The 16,389-nt window shown below is 41.0% G+C and overlaps 1 protein-coding gene across 4 annotated transcripts in view; it reads left to right on the top strand.

Moving 5' to 3' along the window:
- The window catches only part of PRICKLE1 (prickle planar cell polarity protein 1), a 102,458-nt gene extending 90,220 nt beyond the window's left edge, over positions 1 to 12,238 (top strand). For 3 of the 4 annotated variants that reach the window (XM_081060702.1, XM_081060699.1, XM_081060701.1), the window contains exons 2-8: positions 1,395 to 1,578; positions 3,238 to 3,351; positions 4,008 to 4,145; positions 4,765 to 4,968; positions 6,135 to 6,321; positions 7,130 to 7,993; positions 9,896 to 12,238. In XM_081060702.1, coding sequence (XP_080916828.1) covers positions 1,447 to 1,578; positions 3,238 to 3,351; positions 4,008 to 4,145; positions 4,765 to 4,968; positions 6,135 to 6,321; positions 7,130 to 7,993; positions 9,896 to 10,761 — 2,505 coding nt within the window. In that variant the 5' untranslated portion in view covers positions 1,395 to 1,446 and the 3' untranslated portion in view covers positions 10,762 to 12,238. The remainder of the gene's footprint in view (positions 1 to 1,394; positions 1,579 to 3,237; positions 3,352 to 4,007; positions 4,146 to 4,764; positions 4,969 to 6,134; positions 6,322 to 7,129; positions 7,994 to 9,895) is intronic. The other variant, XM_081060700.1, reaches the window with a different exon arrangement.
- Positions 12,239 to 16,389: the final 4,151 nt, after the last annotated feature.

The raw sequence follows: 16,389 nt of genomic DNA, 5'->3' as shown, positions 1-16,389 counted from the left end.
AAACGAGAATTTTTTTAAGGCAGAACTTTTGGATGGTCTGATGTGTCAGGCACGTAGTATGACTTAGATTCTGGGCTTTTGGCTGTGACGTGGGCAAGTCACTTACCTTCCCTGAGCCTTGTTTTTTCTAAAATTGGGTTTGACTAATCATTATTTTCTTTCTGTGGAGGGAAAGGGGCAGGTATGAAAAGCTGCATCAATCAGATTCTGAAAGTTTTGTACCTTTGTTTCTTCTTAGGGCCTTGGGATGAGGGATGATTTCTTTAAAATCAAAAGAAACTTCCAAGAACATAAATGGTGATAAGAAAGTTCCTGGGTTGTAGGGCAGGGCCTGTTATCTGACACCTTTATCAGCCCTTCTTCACCTGAGGAGACTTTTCATTCAGATTTCCATCTTAACTTTGCCCAGTAGCAGGCTGGTAGCATGTCATGTATAGCAGGTGCTGCATAACGTTTCAGTGAATGCCTGCTAATAATGTGGTTCAGCAAACTGGATTTTATTTTAAACTAGTGCTTGGTTCAGTTACTTTTTGTTGAAGGAACTCATCAGTGAACATCTGGCTGACTTTAGCCCATGGATAGTAAATGCTTGTGGATTTCATGTGCTATATAAGGACTTAACTGTGCTATTTCTACTCAATGAGTAAACTAAGTTTAGTGTCTCTCAAAATGTTACCAGAAACCTGAAACCTAAGCAGCTTGGTCCAGGGGACCCACTCTGTGCAGGCAGCGGTGCCTCCGTTGGTAAAATCAATTAGGACGTGGGGAGCCGAGTAGGGTCTCTGGAGCCGTTGATTATAGTTGTGGACAAAGCAGGAGGAGATGTAAGCCCCAACACTTCTTTCTTCAACTCACAGGATTTCACAGGGATTTCATTTGTAGTCGTTAGAAAGTCAGCAAAGCAATTTTCTTGAGAATACTTTCAATGAATAATTGTGTAGAGAAGCACTTTAAAAAAAAAAAATCATTAACCCTACCAATCAGAGATATCCATGGTTAACAGCTTGATGTGGTCTTCCAATAGTTTTTCTCTGCATAATATGTTTTTACACAAATATGAGCTCACATTTTACAGTATTTTGAAAACAGGTTTCTCCCTGCTCTTAAATATGCTATGAACCATTCTACTCCATCTTGAGAAGCATCTTTTAAAGGCAACTAGAACTGCACTAGTTTTGGTGACATTTTCTGAAATGCTGAACTAGTAAGGGGGCTGTTTCTGAATGTAGCCCTAGATGTTTAAGTTTCAGGGACCTGGGGGTTGGTGACACTAGTCATTTGGGTACTTTCTCTGGGCCCAGCTGTGTGTAAACAAGCATTCAATAAAAGCTCTTGGAGGGTAAGAGTAATACCTTCAGGTTTTTTATTTTTATTTTTCCTTATGCTGTCCACAGCAGCCATTGTTTGATGTCCTGTGACTGATAAAACCGGCTTTTTAACTTGATTATGCCTTTGGAGATGGAGCCCAAGATGAGCAAACTCGCCTTCGGGTGCCAGAGAAGCTCCACGTCCGATGATGATTCTGGCTGTGCGCTGGAGGAGTATGCCTGGGTGCCCCCTGGCCTCAGGCCAGAGCAGGTAAGAACCGGAGTAAGATCTTGTGTGTTCGGTTTTCAATGACATTTCAGATTTTTAAAGAATTGAAGAAAATTTTTATGGAATATCCCTGCCACACTGACATGCCACTGTCCTCAGTTTTGGATAGTTTTACATTTTTACTTAGGGTCATACCCAGTTTCTCAATGAAAGTTTTCAGTCTGTTGTGTACTCATGGATGCAGAAGCCCGATAAGGATGCTTTTTTTGCCCGACTGAATGAAATGCAGAGGGCTGCATGTGCGTTTGTGATGTGGATTTCTGACGGGTCCCTTTGGAGAGAAGGAGAGGAATTTATTAACCTTTTTAAAAACTTCGGTAACAACAAAAAGATAATAAAAGAGGAAAGTTTCCATGCCAGTTCTCAGCGATGGAAGAGAGGAAATACAGAGCTATAAGAAACCTTCTGAAGTGTTATTGCTTACACATTTGACCTTTGATAACCTTGCACAGAAAAAGTCTGTTACCACAGTGTGGATTAGAAAAAAAAAATTTAAAGAGCTCATTTTGTGCTTTGTATTGTTAATTTAAGGAAGATGAGAACGTTCTGTATACCTGTTTTTATTTTCCTAATATCCTTATAACGATGAACTTGTAAAAAAATTGCTGGTGATAGATATTATTCTAAGGGCCAAAGCATAGTTTGAAATAAAAGGTGCCGAGTAGGTGTATGGTTGCTTCTGAGTTACGGTTGTTTCCTGTGTGACGGGAACTCATCCATGGCCTCGCACAGTACCTGGCACACTTGTAGCTGGTATTCAGTAAGTGTTTATAACGGTAAAAGCTCCTATAGCTGTACAGTGGGGAGAGGGTGCAGTGTTGGGGCAGCAGTTCGGAAAGTGATATTTTGACAAACTACTTATTAATAGAGGACCCCTTCTTATAGCTTAGCATGGGTACGTTTGGTGAGATACTAAGATATTGAAACAGGCCCCCAATTCTTTAATCTCCTGTCTTTTTTCCTTGAATCAGTTTCATTGTTTCTCAGCACTGTAGTTGCCTTTGCAGGACTCATTAAGGGATGGTCTTTAAATATAACAGAAAAACAAAACAAAAATTGAGTTCTCCTTGCAAAACAAACCAGGTATAGCTCAATATGGCTCCCCTCCAGTTTCTTTTGGGAAATTGACTCCAGGTATTTAGAAAATAACACCCATGGAAGTAAAGAAAGCTGATGCTGGGAGAGAACCTGATAAGGGAGAGTTTACAAAGTTTAACAAAACAGCTTTTGTCTTTGTAACGTGTAAAATTCAGAGAGCAGATTCAATGTGTTTGTATGGTGGCAGGATTTTGGACACTACACAGCCTGTGTGGTCATTGCAGCATTCACCCAGGACTCTTCTTTGGCTGACCCCAGGGGAGATTGGATGAGGAATAGTGGCATTGGCTGTGCATATTTTATGGTGTGTAATTTATGATGCCCCTAATTGTCACTACAAATTAGATTCTTGAAGAGCAATTTAGCAGCTGGATGCTAGCTCTCTGAAGGTTTGCAGTTCTGCTGAGTTGGCTCAGCTGGTCTTCTCATTAGCTACAAGAGGCCTAAACCTGTACCTGAAGGGAAAGGGAACTGTTTAAGATGGAATAAGCTATGGCACTCACTTTCTGTACGCTGATGTCCTTCTCTCCATCTCTTCTTCAGATCCAGCTCTATTTTGCTTGCTTACCAGAGGAAAAGGTTCCTTATGTTAACAGCCCTGGAGAGAAACATCGAATTAAACAGCTTTTGTACCAGTTGCCACCACATGACAATGAGGTAAAATAACAGGAAGGCTACAAAAATAAACACTAAGCATTCAGATGCCTCTCATAAAACCCCAGCTCCTCACCGGCTCTGGCTGTCTTTTGCCTTTCTTCAGTTAAAATTTGGCTGCAGAATATAGCTCTCCATTCTTTGAGAGAGAAAGGGGTGTCAGTGCAATAAACTTAACACACGTTGGTTTTTATAGTGTTTGCAGCCACCCACCAATTACCAGGAGCCTAGATTCCTGAGATTGCCCTGCCCCTTCATCTAGATTCAATGCTTTATGGTCGCTCAGGCTTGCAGTTGAGTTGAGTGCCTGTAGAATGTAGAGTGAAAGTGGCAATTAACAAGTTTAAACCTTTTGTAGAAAGGTTAATGTCCTACATCTTTTTTTTTTTTTTTTTAGTGTCTGTTGATAAGAGTTTAAACATTTCATTTTTTTTTTTTTTTAAAAAGACTTCCTTTAAGTTACATTTCCCTTTTGCTACAGAGGCTGTAAGGTTTGATGTCATTTTAAAGGTATGGTGTCATTTTCAAATTGGGGATTTGTGGGAACAGGCCATCTAAAGTTGCTGTTTTATTTCCTGAAACTCTAACTCTGGAAATAAAGAATCGGTGAAGGAGACTGTGTGCTCCAGTGTGGTGCTTCTGTTTTCCTTTCTGTGAAGGTGCGGTATTGCCAGTCTTTGAGTGAAGAAGAGAAAAAAGAATTGCAAGTGTTCAGTGCTCAGCGGAAGAAAGAAGCACTTGGAAGAGGAACGATTAAACTTTTGTCCAGAGCAGTAATGCACGCTGTGTGTGAGCAGGTAGACCTTTCTAGAACAAGTAGCTCGTGGTAGTGATGTGGATGGAGTGGGCTGGGGGCTAGCTGAGAGGGCTAGCTTGCATGTGGGCCCTAAAAGCCTCCAAAAATGAAGAAAAAGAAAGGCAACCTAGCTTTTTATTAAACGAGGATTAATGTTTATAATTGGCTACACTGCTGTGTACGACGGGGAGTCATTCTGGCCTTGTGTAAACATCGGGTGAAATCCTGCCTGTTCTAGGCTCCTGGCATGGAGGGAGGTGCTAAGGTGCACCTAGTGTTTAAAATATGCAGAGACATAATGAAGACATTCAGGTCCTGACTGGCCGTTCTCAGAGTAGGAAATGTATCCAGCAGGAAGCTGGCTCAGGAAAACCACTCTTAATGGGAGTCAGATGAAACCATTCTTAGAAACAGTCTAGTGTGGAAGTCTATCTGAGGCATGTTCATTTCAGTTGAGAATCACACATAATCCAGCATTAAAGAGCTACTTAATCACTAACAGGAGGGGACAAAAATAAAAGCTTTTCCTGACAAATTTGGGATTTAGTGTCAAGTGGGAAAGGCTGAGAATCCAGTCATTAAAGAAGGATCGTTTTAAATTCAAATCCTTTTCTTTTTAGTGTGGACTGAAGATAAACGGAGGTGAAATTGCAGTATTTGCCTCGCGCGCGGGCCCTGGAGTATGCTGGCACCCGTCCTGTTTTGTCTGCTTCACGTGTAATGAGCTGCTGGTCGACCTCATCTATTTTTATCAGGATGGAAAAATTCACTGTGGCAGGCACCATGCTGAACTGCTCAAACCACGGTGTTCAGCATGTGACGAGGTAAAAAAAGTTCATCCCTTCACACTGGGAAAAATAAGCTTGTAGTAAGCCAATATTCCACTGTTCACATCTAAACAAAATATAAATATCTCCTGCTTTTGCTCTGTTCATATATTTTTAAGGTAACCCTGTACATTCATACAGTGGAATAATACATAGCTAATAAAGAGAAGACAGCAAGTGTCTTTGTGCGTTGATAAGTATGATGTCCTTGATGGATTGTGAGAAAAAAAACAAGTTGCAAGAAGTGTGTGTAGCAGATGATCGTATTTTTGTTAAAAGGGGAACAAACCAAGGTTGTATACAAGTAATTTTAGACTTACAGAAGAGTTGGAGATATAACAGTTCCTGTATACACTTCTCCTAGATTCCCTATTGTTAATATCTTACATAATCATGGTATATGCTTCAAAACTAATAAGTTAGCATTGATATAATACCATTAACTAAACTCCATATGTAGATTTCCACAGTTTTTCTAGTGTCTCTTTTCTATTCCAAGACCCAATCCAGGGTACCTCGTTGCGTTCATTCTTTTTTTCTCCAGTTTTCAGTCAGTGGCAGTAAACTTTCAGTTTTTGCTTTTATACTTTTTTTTTTTAAAGACTTTTTTCAGTGGTATGCTATTTGAACTTTTTTTGAAACCAAAAACATAAAAAATGTTTTAAATCTGGAGATGGCCACCAGATCAAACGGAGCAGTATTTACCAAGTGCTGTTCACACAATCCAGCATCTGGATAGCTAACTGTCTCCACTCCACAGACCTTTTTGTGAGTTTTTTTCCTATTAAAACATGGGCCACTAAATTATTTCTATGTTAATATAGTCTTTGCCAGATTATGCCAACAAAGTGTGATTGGGGAGCAAAGATAATGACCAGATTAATCATCTCCGATGTAGAAATCTGTTGTTTTTTAAAAATGTGAGTTTTTCAATTACAGTTGACATTCAACATTATATATTAGTTTCAGGTGTATGGCACAGTGGTTGGACATTTATAAAGTTCAAATAAGCATTTAGTTTGTTTTTTACATTTTCAATGTCTGCTCTTGTTTTATATAGCTAAAGCCAGTTAGATTTAAGGTTGAGACTATCAGAAACAAGGTTAGCTATCTAAGCTAACAAGGATTCTCTGTCATTCTATGGTTTCATATTCTTTTTAAAGATAATTTTTGCTGATGAGTGCACAGAAGCTGAGGGTCGCCATTGGCACATGAAGCACTTCTGCTGCCTTGAGTGTGAAACGGTCCTGGGAGGACAGAGGTATATCATGAAGGATGGCCGCCCGTTCTGCTGTGGCTGTTTTGAGTCTCTGTACGCCGAGTACTGTGAAACCTGTGGGGAGCATATTGGTAAGTCCATAGCCCTATCTGTCTGCTCTGTCACATTCCCATAAGTCTGTTTATGATTATCTATGACTTTATTTTAATTGAGCTATAATTTATATACAGTGAAATGTACAGATCTTAAATGTTTCACTTTGCTGAGTTTTGACAAATGCATAGTCAATTCTTGTTATTTGAGCGAGTTGTAGTCTATGAAATTGGCTGAATGATCAAACACTGAACCATTGCTCCTAGGGGAAATTCATGGATAGGTTCCTGTGAGCCCCTGGCCACATATGTTGTTGATTCATTAACACTGAACTCAGCCAACAGCCCTGTCACTCATGCTAGGACGAAGCTTCTCTAATACACGTATGTTCTCCCTAAGACACACCACAGCCTTCCTGTGCGTAGGAACACTGGAGAGCACTCCAGCACTATGCTGGGGGGCCATTTAATTAGCAAAATCAACAAGCACAAACATCTGAAGAAAACTGAATAGACCACGAATATGCCCCTTGTTTAAATACAAGAGCTGAAACCAAAGCCAGAGAGCATCACCCGGTTTGACCTTACTAGGGAACGTGTGTGTTCGTCGACTCAAATTTTTCACCACATTGCACATGTCCACAAAGGACTTTGAAAGCTCTGCAAGCATTGATTTACGGGGTTACAAGCAAGTAGGCAAATGTGCAGATGTGGGGTGACCCACAACCCTGATGAGAAACGGAACATTCCCATCACCTCTGAGAATTCCTCATGGCACAGTTCTGTTCCTTATTCCTTTGTTTAAAGATTGAACCATAACCTGTTATTCTGTCCTTTTTCAAAACAGGTGTCGACCATGCACAGATGACCTACGACGGGCAGCACTGGCATGCTACAGAAGCCTGCTTTTCTTGTGCCCAGTGTAAAGCCTCTTTGCTGGGGTGTCCCTTTCTTCCCAAACAAGGCCAGATTTATTGCTCAAAAACATGCAGTCTTGGTGAAGATGTCCATGCTTCTGATTCTTCCGACTCTGCATTTCAGTCCGCTCGATCAAGAGACTCCAGAAGAAGTGTCCGGATGGGCAAAAGCAGTCGGTCAGCGGATCAGTGCAGACAGTCTCTCCTCTTGTCCCCTGCTCTAAACTACAAGTTTCCTGGCCTTTCAGGCAATGCCGATGACACCCTTTCTCGGAAATTGGATGACCTGAGTCTCTCCAGGCGGGGAGCAAGTTTTGTCAATGAAGACTTTTGGAAAGGCAGAGTAGAGCACGAAACCCCAGAAGACCCTGAAGAATGGGCCGAGCATGAAGATTATATGACACAGCTTCTCCTCAAGTTTGGTGATAAAAGCCTCTTTCAGCAGCAGCCCAATGAGATAGATATTCGAGCCAGTGAGCATTGGATATCTGATAACATGGTAAAAAATAAGGCTGAGTTAAAGCAAAATAACCAGAGCCTTGCAAGTAAAAAATACCAATCTGATATGTATTGGGCCCAGTCACAAGATGGCCTTGGAGATTCTGCTTATGGCAGCCACCCAGGCCCTGCAAGCAGTAGACGGCTCCAGGAGTTGGAGCTGGACCATGGGGCTTCGGGATACAATCATGATCAAACTCAGTGGTATGAAGATTCCCTGGAGTGTTTGTCAGACTTGAAACCAGAACAGAGTGTTCGGGATTCTATGGATTCCTTGGCTTTGTCTAACATCACAGGTACGTCATCTAGGGATTATGAGATAGTTGGAAGAAGAGCCACTAGAAAATCTGTTCTGAAAATTATAGTTCAGCACCAGCAGCAGCTATGTTAATTAAAACTGTAGACCAAGGTAAGGAAGGAGTTTCCGTTAAGTGTCAAACACTAGAGCAAAACAAACACATGTGCATACGTGTGTGTATATTTTAGTATAATCTTTTTGAATAGGTATTTTGTTTTAAAGAGGAGAAAATTGATTTGTTTGGATAATGGAGTCTGTATCTGTGTCTGAAAGATACTATATTCTTCGGATTGTGCTGTCTGAATTTCAAGTTATTAAAATCAATCCGCACACAGTCGGCTCAACATTTTTTGTATTTCCCTGAATTGCCCTGTAGTAACAGATAGGTAACAAAATAGCTGAATGTTTTTTATCCAGGTTATAATTTCATTTTAATGTTCTCAAAGCACATTCATATCAGTTATCAATATTTTATCCTTCAAATAACCCCGAGCTATATAATTTTGTATTCTTAAAATGACCCCGAGCTGTATTGTACTTTCTAAATGAGGAAACTTGAATTACCAGAAGCTAAATGCCTCACTTTACGGAGGTTTTTAAAAGCAAGTTCAAGCCTAGAAGTGAGCCCAACTAGCTCTCATATTTGCAATAAGTCTTTGGATGCCGAAATTGCTGTTGCATAGCTAGTGTTACAGTCAAACTAATGACATTGAGTACTTTCCTAAAGGTTATGTTACTGTAATACAGACAGGAAAGGCTTTAGCAGCTGGCCACTGCCAGGAAGGACCCTGTGGCAGGTGCTGCAGTGGCAAGGAGGGTAAGACAGCGACCTTCTTGTTTCTGTTGGACTTTTAAAGGGGAGTTGAGGAATGGTGGATGAGACTAAATTATTGAGCACTTCCTGTTTTCTAGATCCTGTGTTAGGCATTTTAACATTTAATGTCAGAAATAGACATCATTTAGTACACAAAGTGTTAAGGCTGGATGTTCCTTGACAATATGGGCTGAAAAACAGGCTCCCTTTAGAAAGTAGGAAGTTACGTAGTCCCCACTTGACAACAGTCCACTCCAGTCCCTACTGTCACTTCCAGTCTGCTGGGCTATATTCGTTATCTTAACTTGCCTGGGCCTTATCTAAAAAGGAGAACAAGATCAGTTGAGAAAAGTTTCAAAATCTTATGGGCTGAAGGGGAAGAAGACTGGATGACGATCTAGGCCAGGGGTTGGAAACCTCTTCCGTAAAGGGCTAGACAGTACTTTTTGGGCCATACTGTCTCTGTTGCAACTACTCAACTCTGCCACTGTAGAAAGCAACCATAGATAACATGTAAGCAAATAGGTGTGGCTGGGTTCCAATGAAACTTTATCCAGAAATAGGCTGTGGGCCAGATGTGGCCTTTGAGCTGTAGTTTGCTGACCACTATCAAGGTATAAAGTGAGGAAGAGTAGGCCATGTGTAAGAGGACCATAATGGTGGCCACGTGGAAGGGACGGATTTGAGAGATGTTCAAGTAACGCAGTCTGGCTCTAATAGATTGAGAGACAGACATGTCTCACGTAATCATAAACTATTGATATAAACTATTGAATAAACTATTGATGGGACGTTTATGAAGAGCTTTTAAATTATTGCTGCTTGTGACACGTGCTATAACTGTTTGGCTCCAAAACACCTGGACTCCTGAGAGGCTGTGCCCCTTGTATCTTGTATCAGTAACAAAGTTCCTACGTTCTCGCAATTATATGTGCATGCTGAGTTTACCTTGTGGGCGTTAATCAAATACTGAAATTTGGGAGAATTTTCTTTGAAATGCTTCCTCCCTTTCAGTAGCTTGTTTATAGTAATTGTCAGACTATTAGGATTATTGAGAATCACATCTTGTCTTGGCTTTCCTTGTAGGGGCTTCGGTGGATGGAGAAAGTAAGCCGAGGCCATCATTATATTCTCTGCAAAACTTCGAGGAAATGGAGGCGGAAGATTGTGAGAAAATGAGCAATATGGGGACTTTGAACTCTTCCATGCTGCACAGGAGTGCAGAGTCCTTAAAAAGCCTAAGTTCAGAGTTGTGTGCAGAGAAAATCATGCCGGAGGAGAAACCAGTGCATCTGCCAGTGCTCAGAAGGTCCAAGTCGCAATCCAGGCCACAGCAGGTCAAATTTTCAGATGACGTCATCGACAATGGAAACTATGACAACATCGAAATCCGGCAGCCCCCAATGAGTGAGAGGACTCGGAGACGGGTGTACCATTTTGAAGAGAGGGGATCCAGGTCTCACCACCATCGCCGCAGGAGAAGTAGGAAGTCCCGCTCTGACAACGCCCTGAATCTTGTCACAGAAAGAAAATCCTCCCCCAAGGACCGACTGCGGCTGTACACCCCCGATACCTATGAGAAGTTTATACAGAATAAGAGCGCGCGGGAGATCCAAGCCTACATCCAGAACGCTGAGCTCTACGGCCGGCACGCGCACGCCTCGTCCGACTACGCGCTGCAGAGCCCGCAAGTGCACCGGTTCCTGGGCCTGGGGCTCTACGGCGAGGAGGACGACTCCTGGTGTTCCTCCTCCTCCTCCTCCTCCGACTCGGAAGAGGAAGGGTACTTTCTTGGACAACCGATTCCTCAACCCCGGCCCCAGCGATACGCCTACTATACAGACGACCTTTCTAGTCCAACTTCGGCCCTTCCCACTCCTCAGTTTGGTCCGAGGACAACTAAATCCAAGAAGAAAAAGGGACACAAGGGCAAAAACTGTATTATTTCTTAACCTAGTAGCTGTGTGGAGGTCATACTTAAACTTAGCCATGAACCATCTTGAATCGTATCTTTTTCTTCCATAGGAAAGTTGCTAAAATAGTTTAAAAGTGCTTTGCCCATGTAAATGAGCCCCTGACTGCTGTTTACAGTGTCAGATGAACATTTGGAAGGTGTGATTTCTCCAGTTTACCCTCCTTGGATGGTGCCAGGTGGCCGTGACATCTTTGTGCCTCTGAGGTGCCATTATGGTTTCACATAGCTGCTTTGGTCTCCAGTCCTCAAGAGAATCCTCAAGAAACTGTTGAGAGGTGATTGGACAGAGGTATTGATTTTAGACAATGGAGAACTTCAGCCACCTTTGTAAAGCAATAGTGTTTGTCATTCGTCTACACCAGGTTGGCGCAGGTCCTGATGGGTCTGTCTTGTTGTGCGGCATGCACGTAGTCACACTGACCCAGCCAACACTGTGCATCCCATCCTCCGAGGCCACCTTGTCCCCTTTCAATCCTCTTTAGCCAGGTGAACATTGTATTAGCTCCAGCTACAGATTGAAAAAAAAAAAAAAAAAACCATTGCTATTTATAATGTAGTATTTCATAGACTTGTGTTTTCCTAATTTAACGGTGCAAATACTAATGTACATACTGTACAGTTCAGATTTTAAAGCTGATATTTTTATATCCCTGAATTGCAAGATGTTTGTTACACTGCAGTGCTAGATTTGTTAGGGAACCAGAAACAGCATTTATGGATGAAATGATTGCTTGTATTTTAGTCAGGGTTTATAAGTGTAGATGGTCAAATTTATATTGCCTAGTGATGGAAAGTTCAATTTTTTTGATTTTTCAATATTAAAAAGGCTCTGTATGCATGGTGGGGCTATGTAAATACCCTTTAAAACTATGGCCCTATTAATCTTACAAGTGTTATTTATGGGTCAAGCAATGTAAACTGTATAAATGTAAAAACAAACAAAAAAAAACCCCCCATATATACCCCTGGAATATATGGTAAAAACAAATAGAAGCTGTTTGGGTGGATGTTTTTCCCCTCTTGGGGATGGTGTGTGTGGGGGTGCCTTTCCCATTTTTAGCAAGCTGGTTATTATCTCATGGGAAGAGACCAAAACTACAAGGATCTGCTTTTTTGTGGCAGGGGACTTTGTAGATTTATTATTTGAACAGAGGTTATTCCTTTTTATCCCTCCCTTCTAGCTAATTTGTTGGTCTTTAAGCAGCAATTTTGAAAACTTGGCCTTCTGATTATGTTTGTCTTTTAAAATCTTTAAATTAGAGGATGCTGTACCACTGACTACTTCAAGTTAATATGAGGTTCTATTTCAAGGGAAAATTATCTTGAATTTGAACTAATGAGCTGATATTTTGGTATGTGCCATTCTTGCACATACATTTCAGTCCTAAGGTCCTAGTGGTATTTGGGACCTTTAGGAAGGTATTTAATAAAAAATAAAAACTACCTATCTTTCTGAATACAAATTTTTGCAGACATATCCAGATAACGTCCCCTTTGCTCCTCTGTTCAGGCATGATTTATTTTGCGGCACTTCTGCCATTAACAGACTACCGTTGGACTCCTGGGTATCCACTACCACTACTAGTTAGGTAGGAAACAGGACTTCAGGCAAAGTTGTCTGTGTCTTCTGAAATGGGGAAAAGCTGTTAGGCCTTGGGGAGGAGGGACATGAATCCAACAAGGAAAATGTGTAGTCCATAGCATTCCGTACGCCATCCCTGGATAGGGGAAGGCCTTACATCTGGCCTAGTCACAGCCTCTTCAGAAATGCACCACTGGGGAGAGAGCTCTTTGCTTAATAACTATCTCATCCTTTCCCTGGTCTCTTTCATTTAACAAATATATCAGCCATGAAAAGGAAATGCATGCACGTGGTAAAAACAAATTCAAACAAGACAACAAACTGTCTCCTTTCCATTCCTCATCCTCAGCCCCTCAGTTCCCCTCCCAAAAGTAACCACTATTATCCATTTCTAGAGTAGCCTTCAGATGTTAAAGCATATTTATATAAAGGCACCTCTTTAAAAAATGGTAGCAAACTATACATGCTGAATTGTTTTTTGTTTTTTTTTACTTTATATGTGAACATTCAGATTAGTCCAAATAGGTCTGCCTCATTCTTCCAGTGACTGGATGATACTCCACTTTTGGATGTACCATAATTTATTTAACCAGTCCCTTAGTGATGGACTTGAATTTCCTCATAGAAACAAAGATTATGCATTTAAAATTTTGATGGATAGCAACAATTTTCAATGTATGAGAGTGCTATTTCCATCACAATCTCACATACAGTAACAAATTTCTTGATTTTGAAAACCTTTCTACAACCTAATGCTGCAGAGTGGAATCCTTTTAGAAAAGACTATTGTGACATATTGCTTATAAAGGATGGATAACATAGTATACAGGTAATACTTAGCTTGGGGAAATGCGGGTATAAACAAGTCAACTGTCGTCAGTTTTCAAGTCATTCTCAAAAGATTAGTTGCTTTTACTTATCACCTGATTCAGGGTTATATAGATTCAGGGTTATATAGATTGCCAATGGTTTACGGAAATGCAAAAATATTTATTCACTATAATAATGCAAACACTAAAGCTTTTAAATTTTGGTTCGTGGCAATAAAAAAGACTAGAGGAAGAGAGCAAATGACTGCCTTCCAGTTCCATAAAGAACTGGCAAGAAAATTAAGCATACAGTTGCTAAAAGGTGTTCATAGATTTAGTTAGCAAGAGTGTATAATATCTGGTCAGTCACTAAACTCTGAATTTTGGTCCCAGATAAGTATCAAATATTAGAACACCGCCTCTCATCTCTGTGGGTGAAGCAGAACCCTACAGTTGCATTTTCCTCACTTCAGACCAAATTGGAGAACATTTTGCTTAAGACCCACAGAGGGACGCTGATAAAATGTCAGCAGGGAACTCCTTTCATGTATGTTCCGTGCCCTTGAGTTGGCTACGACTCCGGGCAACCCTGTGAATGGGTGGTGTCCACACTGTCCTGTTCTCCATCTGCTCAGCTCCTGGAGACTCATGCCTATGGCTCTTTTATAAAGTCAATCATCTCATATGTGGTCTTCCTCTTTTTCTGCTGCCTTCTGTTTTTCCCAGCATTATTGTCTTTGCTAAACAACCCTCCTTTCTCATGATGTGCCTGAGGTAGAACAGCTTTAGTTTTGTCATTTTTGCTTCCAGTGATGTTTCAGGCTCAATTTGCTGTAGGTAGGACCTACCTGTTCATCTTTTCCGCGGTCCAGGGTATCGTAGAGTTCTCCTCCTCCAACAGCATATTTCAGATGAACCAATTTTCCTGTCAGCTGCCTTCACTGTCCAACTTTCGCATCCATCCATACCAGTAGTAATTGGGAATACGAGAGTGTAGATGATAGGATAGGCTTGGTCTCCAATGACACATCTTTGTTTTCAGTGATCTTTCCTAATTCTTCCATTGCCGTTCAGAGTCTCAGCCTTCTCGATTTCTTGGCTGCAGTCTCCATGTGAATTAATGACCAAACCAAGGCAAGCAAAATCTTTAACAATTTCAATGTTTTCATTGTCTCCTAAGTTGTATATTTCTTCTATAGTCATGATTTTTATCTTAATGTTCAAAAGCAGTCCCACTTTGGCACTTGCTTCTTTCCCTTTCATCAGAAGTCATTTCAAATTATTGCTTTCTGCCAGTAAGATGGTGTCATCTTGCATATCTTAAGTTACTGATATTTCTTCCACCAATTTTTCACTTCTCATTCCTCTAAGTCTAGCCCAGTTTGTCGTCTATGTTCTGCATACAGATTAAAAAATTGGAAGATAAAATGCACCTTTGTCTGACCCCTTTGCCTACAGGAAATCATTCTGTCTCTCCATAGTCTGTCTGTCCTGACTGTGGCTTCCTGTCCACAACACAGGTTGCATCAGGACAATCCAGTGCTGAGGCACGCCCAGTCTTTCAGAACTGTCCATAGCTTCTCGTGATGCACGCAAAGGCTCAGACTATAAAACGTCGACGAACCTGATTCTTTGGAGCACTCCTTTTAGTTCTCATTAAAAGAACATGATTCATTTTGTGTATGCATTTGTATTCTTGACACTCCTTTTTAGTTCCTGAGCTAAAAGGTACTGGAAGTGAAAGGAGGTATCATTTGCTGTCTAACCCTCTCACTTTAGCTACAAATCATGGGCCTTCTTAAAAGGGCAGTAACATTGTAATGGGCACCCACAACTGCTAGATTTCCATTTGTGGCCTGCGTCCCTGCCCAACTTGGTCCTTGGGTGATAGGACCAGGAAGTATTGGTGTGGACATATGTCAGGAGTGCCCAGAGGATTTCAGCATAGGCATTAACATAGTGTGGGCATAGTTTGGTTTATTGAGCTTCTCTTTTCTAATGGACACTTGACTACTGCCATGGAAAGGGAGGACCAGTGTTGCTATACCTTCAGATTTTGCAAGAGAAATGGAATTTGAACTTTGGTGAATTTTCCAAGTTTCTAACTGCTAGCAACGAATTCAAACATTTCTGAAACACCATAAACAAAATGAGCCTGCCATCAGCAAGTCTCCAATGCATGGGTTATAAATGCAGAAGCTTGAGGCTGATTCAACCTATTCCTTAGAGCTATCTAGGGGAGGCATGGCTAATTTCTGTTCATAGAAATACATGTGGACCTTTATAGGATCCACAAAGAAACATTGGGATTAAAAAAAAAAATTACACTATGACTTACTTGCCTCATTATCAATTCAATGTTAGTAACACAATTATAAAAATCCATTTTAATTAGTCAAATGAGAAATTTGCTAATTGCCTAGACAGATTCTCTAGCCATTCTTTGGAACTATTTAAAAGTAGAAGGCATACTCTTATACAATCCACATGGGTTTTCTGCAAACTCAGACGTTAGGAAGGCTTCCAGGTAAAGCGGGCCTAAACCAGAGAAATAAGCAGGAGCAAACTGAATTTTGCACCTCTGCGCTTTTTGCCAAGGTCATAGAATCATAAACTTTTCTGGGGGAATAAAGTTTAAGGGTACTTTTCACAAAATGGTTTGGGAAGGAAAGTATAGAGGAAAAGTAGACTTGGTCACAGGAGTAGCGCCAATGTATTCCTTTTGAACTGGCTAGCTGGTCAAGAATTCCCATTTTAGGGATCAATTTTAGCCTCAACTTTTTGCAAAAGAAATTTCACATCTCTCTCACTATATGTGCACAGGTGCTGTTACGCCAACTTTAGAAATAACTTGCAGTGCATTCTCTGGAAGCATTTGATTCCAGACAACATAAATGGTACCATTAAGAATATGAAACAAGTCCTCTTAAGTCCTACTACTTGTTTTAGCACTTTTAGATAAACGAACCAAGCAACTGACACTGGAAAAGACGATTCCTGGGCTAATATAAATCCACCACAGTTGATCTTGGAGTGGGGCAAAGCATACTGGACTCCAGGAGTCAAAAGATCTGGGTTAGGAGACTCACCTCTCTCATTAACTTGGGCAGGTTAAGTGCTCTGACCCAGTTTCCACTTCTGTAAAATGAGAGTGCCAGGCCATCTCAAAGGCTTCCTTCCAGCTTCAGTATTCCTTGGAGACTGAACTGAATTT

This window comes from Rhinolophus hipposideros (genome assembly GCF_964194185.1).
Source record: "Rhinolophus hipposideros genome assembly, chromosome: 9".
Classification (NCBI taxonomy): Eukaryota; Metazoa; Chordata; class Mammalia; order Chiroptera; family Rhinolophidae; genus Rhinolophus; species Rhinolophus hipposideros.
This window is presented reverse-complemented; position numbering and strand designations above follow the sequence as displayed.